The sequence below is a fragment of the Salmo salar genome, chromosome 13 (genome assembly GCF_965601325.2).
Source record: "Salmo salar chromosome 13, fSalSal1, whole genome shotgun sequence".
In the NCBI taxonomy this organism is placed as follows: domain Eukaryota; kingdom Metazoa; phylum Chordata; class Actinopteri; order Salmoniformes; family Salmonidae; genus Salmo; species Salmo salar.
Window position 1 is genome coordinate 37,217,662 of NC_138303.1, and position 19,839 is coordinate 37,237,500.

The window sequence follows — 19,839 nt, forward strand, 5'->3', positions numbered from 1 at the left end:
CACTGAACAATGGACTATATCAGCTTACCATCTTTCAGACTCCCAAGTTCAATGAAACAGAGGATGTACAATACTGCCACTCACTGTTTTTCTCACAAAATAGCAACGGAAAAGGTATAACATAATATAGCAGCCTATGCTAAGCAGGTATGAACATACTGGTATGATATATTAAATAAGATGAGTAGATACAATTATAAGGATGGGAAACAAATCTTTATTGTTTATTTTCACTTACTTACAATGAACATCACACTCAACAGGAGAGAACATCTGGAAAATGTCCACATCACTGACAAGTAGCAAAGGAGAGCAGGCTGCTCTGCTGTGTTTGAGGAAAAGCGTACGTGTCCTGTTATGACCCAGTATGTGGGCCAGTCAGCGGTGTGCCAGAAGGCTTTCAGCCTTGCATGTACTCTTCTTCATCCCCTCTTGGACTTGTACTGTTTAATGAAGATTTTGGGTGTGTTCCATCCCTCTGGGGCTTTCTTCAGTCCAGCTCTCATCCAGATCCTCTGAAGATCCTTCTCAAAGCGTTTCTGCGCACAAGTACAGAAAACACACTATTAGAGCTCTCACAGGGACTGTAATAAGTGTTATAATCTGTTCAAAGCAGTGGGGACATTATTACTGAGGTAACACAAGCTGTGAGTGATAAGCAGTTAAAGGGATACTTCAGGATTTAGCCTTTTTTTTGTTTTTTTTACCTTTAACTAGGCAAGTCAGAACAAATTCTTATGTACAATGACGGCCTACCAGGGAACAGTGGGTTAACTGCCTTGTTCAGGGGCAGAACGACAGATTTTTACCTTGTCAGTTCGGGGATTCGATCTACCAACCTTTTGGTTACTGGCCCAACGCTCTAACCACTAGGCTACCTGCTACCCCAATGAGCAATAGGGCCCGTTATCTATTTCCCCAGAGTCAAATGAACTCGTGGATACCATTTTTATGTCTCTGAATGTAGTTTGAAGGAAGTTAGAGGTAGCATCCAACAGATACCGATGGACTTCCAGTCATTGCGCAAACACCTAGTTAGCATTGGCTTGTGAAACTACCTCTAACTTCCTTCATACTGGACAGAGACATAAATGGTATCCAGGAGTACATCTGACTCTGGAGGAGTAGATAAAGGGCCTCATTGCCAACATCCCAGAGAATCCCTTTAAGAGTTTATACTCATAAGAACAACAATTAAGAGCACAACATTCTCCTTCCATCTCCAACCAAAACACTGACCTGCTTCTTTTTCCTCCTGCCCTCCAGCACTCGCCTCCTCAGGAACTTGGTGCGTTTCAGCAGCTTCTTGTACTTGTGCCTGTTCATCTTCCGCCGCCGGATCTCCAGCACGTTCTTACAGCTGAGGGGTGTGACAGAGCCATCACCCTCCTCCAGTAGAGGGACTGCAAATGGGGGCAACACCTTGGTGTCCACCATCACATCTCCTTCCTCCAGGGGCTGAGGAGCCTCTAGCAGGGGAGGGAGGGAGTAGTGCAGGGAGAGCCAGCTCTCCAGTGGGGACACTGATAGATTACGAGGGACGAGGAACTCTTCCAGCTCTGGCTCCAGTGCCACCCAGGGTTGAGGAGGCTGTGTGTTATCTGCTGCTGTTCCATAGTTTCTGGGTTTTCCATTTAGAGAAGAGCAGCAAGCAGGGAAGACGGGCAGTAGAGATCCACGCAATGACTGTACTGGAGTCTGAAGTGCACCTGAGCGTTGAAGGAGGATAAACAGAATTGGATCAGTTTACTGTTTAAGTGATAGTGCCACACTTTAAAGTGGAACTGACAGCATTTTAGCAACATACAATCGTATTAAAATCTGTTCATATACACCCTCAGGAAGAATATGACACTGTTTAAAACATTTTCTGACAAGCGAGCACTTAGATATGGTCATTTTGATAAATTCTTAGAATGTTTGGGAATTGCTTTTACTAAGGCGTTTGGGAAAATGTTATAACAATATAGAGTGGGGAATCGGCCATGCATTTGGACAATTAATAGACACCGCAGTAAATAAAATAGAATAAAAACACCTGTCTCATGCAGGACCAGAGTCTACACAGACCAGTTTACCAAAGCCAATCAGAGCTACAGCAGGCCTTTATGCAAGCAGACCATTTGCCACACAGGCCTGCCATCATTCACTTTGAACTGGACTGTGTGTATACAGGCAGTAAGCCCTGCCATCATTCACTTTGAACTGGACTGTGTGTATACAGGCAGTAGGCCCTGCCATCATTCACTTTGAACTGGACTGTGTGTATACAGGCAGTAAGCCCTGCCATCATTCACTTTGAACTGGACTGTGTGTATACAGGCAGTAAGCCCTGCCATCATTCACTTTGAACTGGACTGTGTGTATACAGGTGTAACCGATGTGAAATGGCTAGTTAGTTAGCGATGTTGCGCGCTAATAGCGTTTCAATCAGTGACGTCACTCGCTGAGACTTGAAGTAGGGTTTCGCGTTGCAAGAGCCGCGGCTTTTGTGGCGCGATGGGTAACGATGCTTCGTGGGTGTCAGTTGTTGATGTGTGCAAGGGTCCCTGATTCGAGCCCAGGTTGAGGCGAAGAGAGGGACGGAACCTACACTGTTACACAGACAGTAGGGCCTGCCATCATTTACTTTGAACTGGACTGTGTTTACAGGAAGTAGCAACAGCGCGATTTTAGATCATTAGAACGCATTCGCCAAAAGCCACAAAATACACCTGAATGGATTTCTGCAAATATGTAAATACCACAGGAGTCCTCTTACATATGGGAACTTTACAGTCCTATTGATCAAACAACCATGAAAGGGTAGGCTCTCTCTCCCTCAGTTATGCACATCAACAACTAATGCTAACCAGAGCAAGATGAGCTCAAATCTAACGAAGGGACATTAGATAAACCCTCTCAAACTGTTTCAGCTAGTTGGCCGTCAAAATTCCACTGATAAACGACGGGAATTGTAGCCTACTCATCCTTCTGCAGCTTGCCTGCAACCAAGCTAAGCGGCTAAAGTTGGCAAGCTAGCTACTTCGACACAAATGAGAGAACACCTCACTCTGACCTTTTTACTCGCCCTGCCAGAGCTGGTTACATGTTATCTAGAGCGTTCGTGACTAACATTTGTTTTGCCAACGTTTACTGACAGCGGTCATATTTCAGCGCTCTGGCACACAGACGAAAGTGAGATGAGTGAATTTGCGATCGCAAGAGATATGCTAACTGGATAGGTCGTTGAAGTTCTTGCTAACTAACCAAATGACACCTGGATCTCTAGCTATGTATAGCCACCGAAAAAACGATGAGGAGAAAGTGACATGACATCCTCCCAGCTAGCTAGCTAGCTAGCTAGCTAGCGTTAGGCGCTGTGTTTTTAGCACGCTACCTAAATAGATACGCAAGCCTATGTTATGACTGCCTAGTGATCATTGCCCATGCTAGTTTGATTGTACTCACATTCCCAGCCTTAGTTACATTTGTCCGTTTTTGTCATGGAAACCGAAACAACCGAATGGAGGCAGCAAACAATGCACCAGGCCAGCTGTGAATTACAACTTTAATAGCAATATTTTGTGGACTACCAAGAAATGTATTGGTGAATTATATTTATCATGCATTTACCTGCATCCATCTATTCTGCCAACAATACTTTAGTGTACGTTATGGAATGTTGAGTCAAATATAACCTCGTTTTAAAACCTCTTATAAAGTTGGTTTTGTAGCATAAACTGGTCATTTGATATTTTTTACTGATATTATGATTGTCTGTTTCACATCTGAAAAGTAGTTAACACATTGTCAGTTCCACTTTAAGCTAGCTATAGATCTGATGTGTGTCTTGACAAACTTACCAGTTGCTCTGCAAAGCAGACTGAGGCGAGGGGCCACCCTTGAGATAAACATATCTACGGTTATTCAAGTAGAGTCATCAGGAATGAATGAGTCTGTAGGCTGCTCCAGTGCGTGCCCTATGGAAAAATGTTAGAGACCATTCATGTCAATTGTAAAAACCTTCAAGTTCTTTGGTGTCCACATCATCAACAAACTAATATGGTCCAAGCACACCAAGACAGTAGTGAAGAGGGCACGACAAAACCTTTTCCCCCTGAGGAGACTGAAAAGATTTGGCATGGGTCCTCAGATCCTCAAAAGGTTCTACAGCTGCACCATCGAGAGCATCCTGACTGGCTGCATCACTGCCTGGTATGACAACTACTTGGCCTCCAACCGCAAGTCACTACAGATGGTAGTGCGCCAAGTCTAGGTCCAAGAGGCTTCAAAACAGCTTCTACCCCCAAGCCATAAGGCTCCTGAACATCTAATCAAATGGCTACCCAGACTACTTGCATTCCCCCTCTACATACATTATCTCAATTACCTTGACTAACCGGTACCCCCTGTATATAGCCTCGCTATTGTTATTTCACTGCTGCTCTTTAATTAGTTACTTTATTTTTTGAAGGTATTTTTCTTAAAACTGCATTGTTGGTTAAGGGCTTGTATAAGTAAGCATTTCACTGTAAGGCATACATTTGATTTGAAGTGTATTGCTGGTCCATAGTTTACACTTCAGATAGTGGCCCCTTTGATATAGCTACGAACCGCTTTGATACAAGGTGATTTTCGTAGCAGGTTAGGAAAGTATTTTCGCTAAACGTAACCTACTATGTCCTAACGTTAACCTCCGTCTCCTAACCTGCTACATTAATTATTATAACATGCTGCGTAAATTATCCTAACCTGCTACGAAAAGTCACTATCGTAACTGTATCGAAGTTACGTGAAAATAGTATTTCTCTTAACTTATTTAGCTGAGACAATCTTTTTATACCGCTTTGATACAAGGTGATTTTCGTAGTACGTTATGAAAGCATTTTTGCTACCACCCAAGTCTCCTGACCTTCTACGTTAATTATCCTAAATCTACTGCGTAAATTCTCCCAACCTGCTACGAAAAAGTCACTTCGACATCAAAGTGGCGTAAAAAGAGTAGCTAGCTGCTGACACGTTAGCTTAGAGATTCTGTTGATTTCTATGACTGGTTGTTAGCTCTCTTGCTAACTAGCTAACACTATCATGGAGTACTCGTCACAGGGAATAATCCCTGACAGTTTTTACACGTTTAAAAAGTTATGCTGTGTACTAACAACACAAGATTAAATAGGTAATTCAATTAATATTTTCGCAACGACTTACTTGACACTAGCTAAACACGTAACTAACGTTATCAAGGATTTTCGTTTTTCAATGTGACTCCGGGAGACAACTTCCGGTCCACCTAAAACACTCTTCCTCTTTTCCTGTTACAAAATCTCCTTCGACATGGTTCCGACTCAGTAATGACCTGAATGTGGTCAATATTTGAAAATACACGGTATATATTTGGTTTATTATGGTAAGTGTGGGTTCAGAGCTACAATCCAGATGTGTTGGTCATTACTGAGACGTGGTTAAGGAAGAGTGTTTTCAATAGTGATCTTAACCTTTCTGGTTATAACCTTTTTCAATATGACAGATCTTCCAAAGGTGGGAGAGTGGCAATCTTTACCAAGGATCACCTTCAGTGCTTGATTGTCTCCACCAAGTCTGCCGCCAAACAATTAGATTTTCTGGTTTTAAGTATTAAACTTTCAAATAGCTCTTTGTTGACTGTTACTGGGTGCAATTGTCTTCCATCAGCACCGGCCTGTACCCTACCTGCCCTAAGCTCTCTCCCGGCCCCTTACACCAAGTCTGAATTTGTCCTGCTAGGTGACCTAAACTGGGACATGCTTAAACCACCTGACCAAGTTCTAAAGCAATGGGACTCCCTAAATCTTTCTCAGATTATTACCAATCCCACAAGGTATGACTCCAAACACCTAGAAAAGGCTACTCTTCTTGATGTTATCCTCAGAAATAATCCTGATAGGTATCAGTCTGGTGATTTCTGTAATGACCTTAGTGATCACTGTTTTACAGCCTGTGTTCGTAATGGCTGCTCAGTGAAACGACCTGTCCTGATTTGCCATAGACGCTTGCTAAAAAACTTTAATGAGCAAGCCTTCCTTCATGAACTGGCCTCTGTAAAATGGTATGGAATCAGCTTGATCCCCTCTGTCGAAGACACTTGGACCTTCTTTTTTGATATTTTCAGTGGTATTGTTAACAAACACGCCCCCATAAAGAAAATGAGAATTAAAAACATGTTCAGCCCCAGGTTCGACTGTGATCTTGCAGTTACCCCACCTCAAGAATTGCATTTGGCAAAGGGTCGGCACACGCATACTCAGGCTGACTGGTTCTCGTTCAGGCAAATGAGAAATAAGTGCACTCAGGCTATCCGGAAGGCCAAAGTTAGTTACTTTAAGGAGCAGTTCTCTCTCTGTGGGTCTAACCCCAAGAAGTTCTGGAAAACGGTTAAAGACCTGGAGAATAAACCCTCCTCCTCACAGCTGCCCATGTCCCTTAAAGTTGATGATGTGGTTGTTACTGACAAGATGCACATGGCTGAGCTCTTTAATCACCACTTCCTTAAGTCAGAAATCATATTTGACTGAGCCATGCCTCCTTGCCCGTCCAACATCTCCCACCCCTTCTAATGCGACTATCCCCGATGATTCTCCCTCTTTTTCCCCCTCCCCCGCTACAAAGTTTCTCCCTTCAGGCAGTCACTGACTCCGAGGTGCTAGAGGAGCTCCTGAAACTTGACCCCTAAAAACCATCTGGGTCAGATGGTTTAGACCCTTTCTTCTTTAAGGTTGCTGCCCCTATCATCGCCAAGCCTATCTCCAATCTTTTTAACCTGTCTCTCCTTTCTGGGGAGGTTCCCATTGCTTGGAAGGCAGTCACGGTTCATCCTTTATTTAAAGGGGGAGATCAAGCTGATCCTAACTGTTATAGGCCTATTTCTATTTTGCCCTGTTTATCAAAAGTGTTGGAAAAACGTGTCAATAATCAACTGACTGGCTTTCTTGGTGTCTATAGTATTCTCTCTGGTATGCAATCTGGTTTCCGCTCAGGGTATGGATGTGTCACTGCAACCTTAAAGGTCCTCAATGATGTCACCATTGCCCTTGATTCTAAGCAATGTTGTGCTGCTATTTTTATTGACTTGGCCAAAGCTTTTGATATGGTAGACCATTCCATTCTTGTGGGCCGGCTAAGGAATATTGGTGTCTCTGAGGGGTCTTTGGCCTGGTTTGCTAACTACCTCTCTCAAAGAGTGCAGTGTATAAAGTCAGAAAATCTGCTGTCTCAGCCATTGCCTGTCACCAAGGGAGTACCCCAAGGCTCAATCCTAGGCCCCACACTCTCAATTTACATCAATAGCATAGCTCAGGCAGTAGGAAGCTCTCTCAACCATTTAAATGCAGATGATACAGTCTTATACTCAGCTGGCCCCTCCCCGGATTTTGTGTTAAATGCTTTACAACAAAGCTTTCTTAGTGTCCAACAAGCTTTCTCTACCTTTAACCTTGTTCTGAACACCAAAACAAAGGTTATGTGGTTTGGTAAGAAGAATGCTCTTCTCCCTACAGGTGTGATTACTACCTCTGAGGGTTTAGAGCTTGACGTAGTCACCTCATACAAGTACTTGGGAGTATGGCTAGACGGTACACTGTCCTTCTCTCAGCACATATCAAAGCTGCAGGCTAAAGTTAAATCTAGACTTGGTTTCCTCTATCGTAATCCCTCCTCTTTCACCCCAGCTGTCAAACTAACTGTGAAATCAGCAGGTAAGGGTGCTCTCAAGCGGCTAAATGTTTTTTACCATTCGGCCATCAGATTTGCCACCAATGCTCCTTACAGGACACATCACTGCACTCCATACTCCTCTGTAAACTGGTCATCTCTGTATACCCATCGCAAGACCCACTAGTTGATACTTATTTATAAAACCTTCTTAGGCCTCACTCCCCCCTATCTGAGATATCTACTGCAGCCCTCATCCTCCACATACAACACCCGTTCTGCCAGTCACATTCTGTTAAAGGTCCCCAAAGCACACACATCCTTGGGTCGCTCGTCTTTTCAGTTCGCTGCAGCTAGCGACTGGAACGAGCTGCAGCAAACACTCAAACTGGACAGTTTTATCTCAATCTCTTCATTCAAAGACTCAATCATGGACACTCTTACTGACAGTTGTGGCTGCTTTGTGTGATGTGTTGTTGTCTCTACCTTCTTGCCCTTTGTGCTGTTGTCTATGCCCAATAATGCTTGTACCATGTTTTGTGCTGCTACCATGTTATGTTGCTACCATGCTGTGTTGTCATGTGTTGCTGCCTTGCTATGCTGTTGTCTTAGGTCTCTCTTTATGTAGTGTTGTGTTGCCTCTCTTGTCGTGATGTGTGTTTTGTCCTATATTTATATATTATTTATGTATTTTAATCCCAGCCCCCGTCCCCGCAGGAAGTCTTTTGCCTTTTGGTAGGCCGTCATTGTAAATAAGAATTTGTTCTTAACTGACTTGCCTAGTTAAATAAAGGTTAATTCAAAAAATAAATAAATAAATGGAACGGATCCATCAAACTATGCTTCCCATAAAACCAGGTCATGGCTAGAAGGGATCCAGCTTTTGTCAAATTAACGTAACATTTTAGCTAACCCTAACCATTTTCCTAACTTTCACCTAATTCTCCTAATTCTGACATTAATTTGACCAAAGCTGGATCCATTCTAGCCATGACCATAAAACCTTTATAGACAGACAACTTTAAGATACAGTAGTGAGTTAAACATAACAAAATTCTCTGCAGAAAACTCAGTAAGACATATGAATGAATCCAGGCTCTTTATTTCATATTTTGGCTATATTTACAAATGAAGGAAAACATATTTACAAGTTAATTTCTTACAGGAATACACTAATAAAACAGAACACAAATACAATCTGTTGAATAGATCACACTGAAGCAGTGTTCATACATTTTCTAAATAATTTATCATTTAAATTCCCAGTAACTTCATGTGACAGTGCGGCATTGTGCTTTACTAGATCCCCATCTCCAATGTGACTATCCCATAAGCACAGCAACTCACATAAAACATTAATATGCACATATAAGTAAGTGTACACCACTGGAGGGCACCATCACTCTGCTGAGTTATTGGAAATGTAGCTTTTCTGTGTTCACTGGACTAACGTGAAGACCGAAGAGCATAGTCTAACATAAAGACATAGGTAAGGTTAGAAGTTGCGAGTAGTGCCAGTATATCATTTTTATTTGTAAAAAAACTGCATCTGTCTCAGTCCTTTTCATGCATTGATACCATTTCTTCCCCCCTTGATGATGATGAGTTACTGACTCAATCATATTTATGCTGATCTGGTACATGTGGCACAGTTATGTAAGAGGAGAGGAGGAGAGGAGCCTCAACTTTTACAGCGCTCTACTTTTAGAGACTGGTGGTGGTTAGCCACATTCAATAACTTATTTATAGGACATTCCTTCAACGGTTTCATTCAGTACAGGAAAATCATAAAGAGGTAAACAGTAGGCTACACACTTTTCATTGTTTAACTGTCACAAATGTTATGATGGCGTGTGGAATCGTGTTGTTGCCAGGATAAACCCTGGGATGAAATACCAAAGGAGGAATGGCATCTTTCTTTAAGTCATCTTTAAACAGGGATCTAGGGAAAGAGGTGAATGTGTACAGTAACATTATTCACAAACTAAAGATCTAAGAATGAACTCATATCCAAAAGGCAGTTGAATATAAAAGCTATCAGGGCAATTTTAGTTAGATGGACATATACAGCATCTGTTCAATATCTGTTCTACATTCAAATTCTTTAGCTCAGTTACCTTTCCTCACACATTTGTCAGCTCTGTCATGATAATGCAACCCCAAGTCACTTCATAGTAATGCGTTGTTCCCTTTTATTGAGCAGACAGTGTGGGATAGTTTTTATTTATTTTAAAACATACTTTTCAAATTGTACATGCCACACACTGTGTTCATTTGGCAGTACTCAACAGAAGAAACAGTTGTATGTAAATGTATAATGTAGAACTGTAGAACCCCATCATGATTTTCACAAAAATAAATGTAATTGTCAGGTTACATTAGATTTGGCATGGGGTGGAGGGTAGGATTATACTGTATAACATGCACAAACTGTAGTATTCATCTCTGTACATCTCTCCCATAATATACTAGAAATCTATCAACAGCAAATATACTGTATAATAATACAGTAGTCCCCCATCCCATCCCCAAATAAATAAATACAAACATATTTCTCCACGGGTACCGATGGCAACACTTAGGCTGCAGGATTTCTAATGTAGATTAGACCGGCAAACTAGCTGATTGGATGGACTAATACGGTACATTATCCAATTCAGTTATGAATTACCCCTGTAGTCATCAACACATCTCTACATACCTGACCTCAGTAACCTGCTTGATACACAACAAAATAAACAACTGTTTCTGTGAACACAAAGTGCAAAGCTAAAATTGCCTGTTAGGTTATAATTACACAAAATGACGGTGGTTCACAATAATAATAAATCGGTAGCAGTTAGCAATGAGCACCCTGTGTGCAAAAACAGTGTGATCATATAACATATAATCTGAAACCATGCATTGTCCAATTACTGTCTGCTTCTGACCATGTTGATAAGGGTATAAATTAATAATGAAGCTTTAGGAAAACTGTATTTTATAGGTTCAAGGCTATATTTCCATTCTTTCTTGTTAGATGTCAATCTTCATTTTAATTTGCAGTATGAGCAGGTGAGAGTTGAAGTACATTGTATATTCTGATGACAATATCCCAGTTATTGTATATTGAGAAGAAAATATTCACTCTGTCAGAGCAACTGTTTTTGGCTGTACAGTTCTATACAGTAAGTTAAAGCTATGGCTAATAGACACATTACAATCACTTTACCTGAAAAATCACTAACACAATAAACTGTATTCAACCAATAATGGACATTTAATTAAAAAGCACACATCTTTGTTGTTGGATATTTGGTATTTGAGATTGAATGGGTTCAATGAAATTGTCACTATAATGTACAATCCATATGACAACACCAACATGCCCCTAACAAAGTCTCTGGCAGAGTTCAATGGCACTGTGGCTACACTGTGTGATCTGCATGGCTATATACAGTAAGCCTCAACAAAACTGAACCACAGGTACCATTTGTTCACTGGGACAAATAAACCTATTTATTTAATGGGTAATAAAAAGAGTGCTTCTGAAACACAAAGCCAGGCAGAAGATGTGTGTACAGACAGACAGGTGAGGGAGTGAGCAGAAATAAACAACACTGAGGAAAAGTTTGCGTAGGACTTCCTCCCCTGGCATGCCAACCGCCGCCCACGCCACCGCCGGGGCTTCTGGGAAGGGGTGGTCTGGCCTCACTGACCAGCAGGCTGGCCAGGGTCCACCTCCTCATCGTCGTCATTGGTTACGGCAAAAGCCTGCGCTCGTCTCATCTCCCAAAAGGATTGTGTCTTATGGGAATGCTTTAGGGATAGGAGACATCAGACTCTTACTAAAGGCTGACAGCAAAATATAGAAATACATGTGAAAACATCATACAATGTTTTATGAGAATAAGCAATGCAGGTCTTGTTTCTTCTTTGGAGTAACCTTTAAAATATCATTGACAAACTTGTTCTATGTGCACTTATGGGAACTTATTGGAGAGAGAGACTCAAGACAGTATGAAGAAAGTGCTAACCTGCAGATGGACATCCAGGAAACAATCAGGTGGGAGAGGCTAACAGTTCTGGACAGGAAGGGCACACAGACAGAGATGCATAAAGAGAGCAAGGAAGAATTACACAACAACAGCGGTAACCACAGCACACAGCACTGATAGAACAGCAGATCAACTACAGTACAACTGTTTCAGAAGTACAACGAAGTACTACAGTACAACACATAACAGAAGAATAATTCATACAAAGGCAGAGAGCACACATCCATTTAAAGTGCCAGGCCCAGACTCGGGATGGAGGATTTCTTACCGATGAGGACTGATGATCCTGTGGCCGGTCCAGTTTGATACGGATATCTGACCCTTTACCCCCATCAGGTTTACCAGGACCTGGGTAATAAAACACATGACCTGAATAGTAAAACTCCAGGATCAGGCTGCACTGTGTGAGACATATAGCCTTCTCTGACTCAATAAATCAAATAAATTAGATATTCCTACATCATCAAACTGCCAAATGCTGACCTTAATTTAACCAGGTAGGTCATTTGTTTGGATCTATTAGGATCCCCATTAGCCGACGCCAATGGGGAAGACCTTCTCTTTTACAAACACGACCTGGCAAGCAACTGTAATTGACTATCCTCATATGTACCTTATGCCCTCTTTTATGTATATCCTCAATCTCCATCCTGCCCCCTAGTCCCCAAGGCCCTCTCTCTCTCTCTCTCTTCTCTCACCTGGCGAGCAGCCTCGGCTGGTGGTGCTCATGCTGCTCATACTGTCCTCCAGCCATGTGCTGTAGGTTAACGAGTCCCGCTTGTGGGGCGTCCCCGCTGAAGACAGGCTCTCCTGGGAAACACATACATGCTGGCAGTTAGATGCATGACAAAACACACACACAAACATTAGCATACACACACACACAGGCACACGCACGCACACTCACCATGCCAGTGTCGTAGTCCTCCATGGCCTCTGTCTCATTCTCCTCCACCACACTGGCGAAGCTGCTGGCGTTGGAGGAGGAGCGGGAAAGGTCATGACCCTCAGGGATAGACTGGGCCCTGTTGTTACAAAGAGCAAACCTACACCCTGAGTCAGCCTGCAACACTATGACAGGACCATGGCTGGGTTATTGATACACCAATAGAACTATACAATGAGTTACACATACACTGTCTAGAGAAGATGTACATATTGAGGGGCGCAATGTACGACTGACGTGTTTTCTGTTTGATCCCGCAGTAATCTTAAAGTTTATGTGAATTTTGCAGCAAAACCGTATTTATATTCAAATATTAGTTTGGTGATCCCTTTCCAAGACTATTTTGCTTCCAAATGTCAGCATGTCGACAAAACATAAGACCAAAAACACAACTTTGAGAAAACCCGGCCCACAAGACCCATTTTTATCACCGCCCGAGGGCCCGGAGACTAGCACTTTACCTGGGGGTGCGGCTTTGCCTGGTGGCACTGAAATTAACATTCTCGAGGCCATCAAGCTACTAACGTTACACTCGGAGATAGTTGAAATGAAAACAGAGGTAGCTGCTACGATTGAGGTCTGAATACAAGAGGTTTCTGATACTTTAAAAGCAGATTTAACTATCCTGCGAAATGAGACGGTTCCAGCTATCACATCCCTCAAAACAACAACAGAGTTGCACACCATGACGATTGCAGCACTGGAGAGGTCCACTACCAGTGTCTCTGAACTAACTACCTCCCTGGAGGCTGACATGAAACACCTGACTGCGGATCTGTAAAAGGTACAGGAGAGCTGTGTGAGCTTAGAAGGATTTTCTCCCGGCAGTAATCGGAGACTGGTATCAGTCCCAGAGTCAGCGGAAATGCTTCGCGCCATGGATTTCGTCTCCGGGCTGCTGAAAGAGGTTCTCGCCATGGATGAGAAGCCCCTGATTGATCGTGCCCACTGGTCACTGCGCCCAAAGCCCCGGGACGGTGAGAGGCCCTGTGACATCATTCTTTCCATGAGAAGATGGAGATTCTCCGACGAGCCCGCAATACCACTCTGAGCTTTCAAGGACAGAGCTTCTCTATCTACCAGGACTACTCCCCCACTGTGTCCAGGCAACGCACAGCTTTCGGGCAGGCCAAACGACTGCTACGGGACCATCCAGGTGTGAAGTACAGACTGCGATTCCCGGCCCGTCTATGGCTTTCTCATGATGGTAAAGACTACAACTTTTGATTCTCCAGAGGAGGCTATGGCTCACATTCAACGCCACATCAAGAAGTCTTGAATTTGCTCATAGATCAGAAACTGTTGCTCGCTAACTGTTGATAGTAAGTAAGTAGCCCACCTGTGGTATTCTTATGTTTAGTTATACCTGGACTATTCCTGTATAGTTCGGTAGTTGACGAACCCTCTCAGGTTTATTTGATGCGATTGAATATTTTGGTCCAGTGTGCTTGCCTTAAAAGCCTTCAGTCATTTTTATTTCATTTTATTAAGGGTTTAAGTAATTCCTTTGTTTCCATGCTGTCTCATTGACCTATTGAGTTAGTTTATGGATAGATGGGGGGGGGGGGGGGGGGGGGGGGTTGAATTGTTTAGTTCTAATGTTGTCATTCTGTCTTCTTTTTAGTTTATTTTTCTGTAATTTTCCCAAGTATCTTACACAGTACATTATTACTCTGAGACAATTTATCCTGGGGCTTTTGGGTATTCATTGCTTTTCCACTCTAGGCTCTAATGACAGGGTTGTATAACGGGAATGCTCAGGGTGAGCAAAATAATACCATCAAGTACATTCCGTGGAACATCAAAGGGGCTAACAACCCTGTGAAATGTAAGAGGGTGCTGACACATTTAAAGGGTTTGAATGCACATTTTGCATTTCTACAAGAGACTCACTTGAGGACTGGTGAGCAATGTAGGATTCGCAGGGACTGGGTTGGTCAACTGTTCCACTCTAACTTTCATAGTAAATCAAGAGGTGCTGACATTTTGGATGATAAATGTACTCCCTTTGTAGCTTCTGAGGTTATTCCTGATCCTAAGGGACGATACGTCATAGTAACTGGGAAACCGTTTTCTACTCTTCTTGATTTGGCTAGTGTTTATGCCCCAATTGGTATGATACAAGTTTAATTTCTACCTTTTTATCTGCTATACCCAGTTTAGATTCCCATTTGTTGATTTTAGGGGGGGGGGGGGTGTTCAACTATACAATATCCCCAGTTCTCATGAAGAACTACAGGCCCATCTAAATGTGCCCTACTTATTCAATCTTTTCTTCAGAAAAATTGTATGTGTGAGGCCTGGCGTTTCCTACACCCTACAGATAGACAGAATTCTTTTTTTTCTCATGTTCATCAAACATACTCCCGCACTGATTACTTATTTTTTTGGACCAAACACTTCTGCCTAACCTTCAGAGGTGTACTTATGAGAGTGTTGTTATTTCTGACCATTCACCATTACTGCTTGAGCTAGAGTTACCCCAGCAACCTCCTATGTGTTATCGATGGTGTCTTAACTCCATTTTACTCTCAGATAAGGAGTTTGTCAATTTGATTTCTGCTGAAAACCCCAGGTATGTCCTGCTCTTCTATATGGAAGTCCCTCAAAGCATACCTACGTGGCCAAATTATTTCTTATACAGCCAAGAAAAACAAAGCTCACTCTCAGCGGCTTCGAGACGTGAGCGAAGCCAAGGCTACATTGGATATATGCTACAGATCCTTCCTCTGTTCTATATAAAGAACACCAGCTACTCCAATCTGGATTTGACAAGGTCTCTACCAGACAAGCTGAACAATTACTTTACATGTTTCTCTGATATATATGGCACTGTAATAGAGCCATCTCCCCTTACAGCCCTTTTTGGAGCACTGCCCATAGGTACCCCCCTGTCAAGAATCCAGTTGGACACTGTCGCTCATACAACTCCTTAGCTAGACGGCTAATACTACAGAACTGGAAATGGCAGCTCCACCATCTTATAAATATTGGGTGGGAGATGTGTTGTGCTCTCTGAATTGATTTATTTTTCAATTCAATACACGTGGAAACTCCAAAATGTTTTATGATGCTTGGGCTTCATTCCGGTCTTACTTTGAACAGTCCACCCTCAGATGGCATTCTTATTAAAACAAAAATAAGTCTGTATTTGACACCCCTGTGACTTACTGGTTGGAGGACCATTTCTTTGTGTTTTTTGGGGGGAGGACATTGAGGTTGGTGATGTGCCTATTGATTCTTATTGAATGTGACTTGTGCATGCCTTATTCCTCTTGCCCTGTCAGAGCCTAAAATGTGAGCTTGTCTTGTCCTGTTTTTTATTTTGTTTACACTTACATTGTATAAAAAAATAAAAAATAAAAAAAAATTGGAAACTTTAATTTTGGTCCAGTGGATGGTCAGTCTATGGCCATTACTGTCTGTGAGTGTGAGTGGTTGCATTACTCCACCCCTAATAGGCTGCTGGAAATCTGTCCTTTGGTCTGGAGTCCAAATTGGAGACGTTTGGTTCCAACCGCCGTGTCTTTGTGAGACGCAGTGTGGGTGAACGGATGATCTCTGCATGTGTATTTCCCACTGTAAAGCATGGAGGAAGAGGTGTTATGGTGTGGGGGTGCTTTGCTGGTGAGACTGTCTGTGATTTAACCAGCATGGCTACCACAGCATTCTGCAGCGATACGCCATCCCATCTGGTTTGGGCTTAGTGGGACTATCATTTGTTTTTCAACAGGACAATGACCCAACACACCACTAGGCTGTGCAAGGGCTATTTTACCAATAAGGACCTGGCCTCCACAATCCCCCAAACCTCAACGAAATTGAGATGGTTTGGGATGAGTTGGACCGCAGAGTGAAGGAAAAGCAGCCAATAAGTGCTCAGCATATGTGGGAACGCCTTCAAGACTGTTGGAAAAGCATTCCAAGTGAAGCTGGTTGAGAGAATGCCAAGAGTGTGCAAAGCTGTCATCAAGGCAAAGGTTGGCTATTTGAAGAATCTCAAATATAAAATATATTTTGATTTGTTTAACACTTTTTTGGTTACTACATGACTCCATATGTGTTATTTCATAGTTTTAATGTCTTCACTAAATAAAAATAAAGAAAACCCTGGAATGAGTAGGTGTTCTAAAACTTTTGACCGGTAACATAATTATTTCTTATTTTATTTGGTTTTCAAGTTGAGTAAATTATTTATATTGTTTATTGTGTTGTCTTATTATGTGTGTAAAACTGAATAAACCGAGTTTAAAAAAAGATGTACATATTTGAGGTTTCTTTGGGGTACTGAAATCACATTGTCCTGGTGATGTTGAACTTTCATGTTGATATGACGATTACATTTTAATGTGAATGATCATATTGGCCTATATCTGTGATTGCATTTACTCACATGTTCTTTGTGGTGAGCACCTCTGGTGAGCTCTGATTGGAGGAGTTCTCAGACTTGGGGTCCTGAGTCGCGTGACCACTGTCAGGTGTCTTCTGTGTGCCAGGTAAACACTCCCTACTGCTGTGGCTGCTGCTGAGGGGGGAGGGAACAATGCTGAATAAGAAGGGCAGGAGGGTACATACCAACAAAGCGACAGGGCATTGGACACAAATACAGGGACAGGGTATCAGAGAGAAACACAGAGGCATAGTCACTAACATATCAACATCATGTTTACAATATTCATGTCTCTGATTTCACACTCACATTTTCTCGTGGACTTCCTGGATGTTCTCGATGCCGATGGCACTGCTGCGCCTGGAACTGAAGGGACCAGACTTCTTCCTGGTTGGACTCTTCCCAGGGATGATCAGAGACTGATAGGGCAGGGGTAAGAACAACCAGTGAGAACCATGACATCCCTTCTATCACAATAACAGCCTATCAATAGCCCAACATGGCATCTGTGTCTACTGTTAACGCTAAGGTTATTGCATCATTATGCGCTGTTCCTTTTTCTGTTAATGCCATTATGTTAGGTGATATTATATATCATCACTTGTATTTTCAAAATACCATAGCTTTTAAGGTACAGGATCATCGTTGAACTAAATAGTGAGAGTATAGACCATCTACAGAGGAAAAATACAAGAGAGTTCATCATTATTATCAGACTACAGAGTAATGGTACTCATGGCTTGGAGTTGAAGCTAACACAGATAAGAAGACGTTAGAATATTAGGTTTAGCGTCAAAACCCAGTGCGACTCAGCTAGACTAGTGAGAGCAGAGTAGAGCAGAGCAGAGCATGAGATGAAAGATGGATTCTAGCACTCCAGGGCTTACCACTAAAATGTGCTTTCTGACTGAACGCTTTGTTCACTCAATCTCCCTTTGTAAGCTTTCAAAATAAGGACTTGAAAAAGAGCTTTTATCTAATGTGAGCTTCAAAGAGCTTGAGGATCATTTCAGTTTTCTTTTTTTTGGGGGGGGGGTGTTCTCTAAACCATAAATATTCATAGTTTTAAACAAATGGAGAATTAGCTAAACTAGAATTACATGTTGAGCGATACGTGTGGAGAGTACAGAGGGGGAACACACAATACAATTTAACGTCAAAACAAGGAAATATGCAAGACAACACAGACCAGTGAGGTGAGGGCCAAGGGGAGGTGCTACAGCATCAAACTGACCACTTGTCTTTATGCAGTGATACAAAACATTATTTGTGCTATCGTTGTGTCTTCATCTGATGTTACGTGGATCAAAGACTAATGTCAAGTGTGTGATGTAGTTCAAACAGTTGAAAGAGACAATAAACTTCACTTGTTTCAGTAAAACTATAGCTTAAAAATGCTGTATGTGTACAATACTTTATAGATGCAATCTCCTGCTAAGAAAGTCATACATATCATTATACGAGGAGTCGTCCTTTTGCATTGATGGAGTGTTTGCCCTGGAATCCTAATGTTATGGTTCACTGATCAACCACAGGAAAAGTGTTTGGTCACGATGCGGTGGAGTCAAGTAGAAAAAAAGAGACAGAGGGGAAGAGCAGTAAGGAGGAAGTAGTTAGAATCAGATATGAACCTCTTCTACTGTTCCTATCCCTATGGCACTGCCTCGACGGCCATATTTACTGGGACTTTTCCCTGGGACAAGCAATGACTGATACAGAGAGACAGAGACAGAGAGACAGAGAGACAGAGAGACAGAGAGAGAGAGAGAGAGAGAGAGAGAGAGAGAGAGTGGGAGAGAGAGAGCGGGAGAGAGAGAGGAGATAAAAACACCATGAGATTTCATGCAGCAAGTTATGTTAATAAAACAAAATACATTAAAGCACATGTTACAGCTGGAGGTTACAGATCAAAGCGCAGTAATAAAACAGAGACCGAGAAAGAGACTTTGGGCACCGTGGGTGCGACACAGGCAGTGAAACGAAGAGAAGGACTTGAGCAGAAAGGGAGAAGAGGATAGAAGAGCACAGCAGTACATACGTTACAGGGTAAGAGAGTACAGCAGACAGGAACATGAAGAAAGCCTCCAGTGCGGTCACATACACGTTTGAAAAGCACTTGTTGTTTGTGTTATGCTTTGAATGATCAATAAGTAATATTGGGTATCATTGCGCCTGTCCTTTTGATGTGAAATTTTGGACTAACATTTGTGTGGCTTCAAGAGGCTATATAGTAGACAATGATCTTGTGAACAATTTAGCTTCCTCTTAGATTTGCTATAGAGGTGTTATAATGAATACAATAATATCCTACATTTCATTAACAAAGTCAGTGTCAGTGAAATACTACACCCCACATATACAGAATTTCACATACATTATTGAAACAATCCTAAACCACATCTGTCAAACAAATGCCTCAGAAATACTCACCATGTACGCACTAAACATCATGTACACACTACATACACTACACACGACATACTTGAACTCTTATAACAAGCAGGCGTGTTCTTGATATAAACATCACAGAGCATCAAGCACAAGCTGGAGCTGGCATGTACACAGAGCACACAGTGCAGGGAGCGTTTCAGATGCAATGCATAGGCAGGAGATTTTAATAATGAAAACAAATTTAGAATGCATTCAATGTTAAAAGCACCTTTGATCCAACTCACCGGACTACAAATGTCAATGCAAGGCTCAGTTGTGAGTGTCTAGTAACTCTAGCTTCTAGAGGCTGTGTGAGTGAAGACTTATCTATTTCTATTGTGTGAGAGGTTAGTGAGTTAGGCAGGCGT

The 19,839-nt window shown here is 42.2% G+C and overlaps 2 protein-coding genes across 16 annotated transcripts in view; both read right to left on the minus strand.

Annotated features, from left to right (window-relative positions):
* Window positions 1-236: 236 nt before the first annotated feature.
* On the minus strand, window positions 237-5,304 carry aurkaip1 (aurora kinase A interacting protein 1). Its single transcript, NM_001141133.1, has 4 exons — window positions 5,191-5,304; window positions 3,846-3,962; window positions 1,240-1,709; window positions 237-539 (listed from the first exon to the last, which is right to left on the minus strand). Exons 2-4 carry the CDS (start codon window positions 3,895-3,897, stop codon window positions 423-425), a joined length of 639 nt encoding a protein of 212 aa, NP_001134605.1. The 5' UTR covers window positions 3,898-3,962; window positions 5,191-5,304; the 3' UTR covers window positions 237-422.
* Window positions 5,305-8,750: 3,446 nt separating this feature from the next.
* The window catches only part of LOC106567251 (rap1 GTPase-activating protein 1), a 125,667-nt gene continuing 114,578 nt past the window's right edge, over window positions 8,751-19,839 (minus strand). For 7 of the 15 annotated variants that reach the window (XM_045693196.2, XM_045693190.2, XM_045693194.2 and 4 more), the window contains 8 exons: window positions 18,673-18,750; window positions 17,351-17,460; window positions 17,045-17,176; window positions 12,613-12,751; window positions 12,404-12,515; window positions 11,974-12,053; window positions 11,685-11,732; window positions 8,751-11,466 (listed from right to left, as the gene is read on the minus strand). In XM_045693196.2, the coding sequence (XP_045549152.1) occupies window positions 11,724-11,732; window positions 11,974-12,053; window positions 12,404-12,515; window positions 12,613-12,751; window positions 17,045-17,176; window positions 17,351-17,460; window positions 18,673-18,750 (660 nt within the window). In that variant the 3' untranslated portion in view covers window positions 8,751-11,466; window positions 11,685-11,723. The other 8 variants (XM_045693199.2, XM_045693193.2, XM_045693198.2 and 5 more) reach the window with 6 other exon arrangements.

Coding starts and splice junctions, on each gene's coding strand:
- aurkaip1 (NM_001141133.1), bottom strand. CDS start 3,897: ATGTTTATCTCAAGGGTGGCCCCTCGCCTCAGTCTGCTTTGCAGAGCA. Junction 1,710..3,845: donor TCTGCTTTGCAGAGCAACTG/GTAAGTTTGTCA, acceptor TTCAACGCTCAG/GTGCACTTCAGACTCCAGTA. Junction 540..1,239: donor GCAGGAGGAAAAAGAAGCAG/GTCAGTGTTTTG, acceptor ACTTGTGCGCAG/AAACGCTTTGAGAAGGATCT.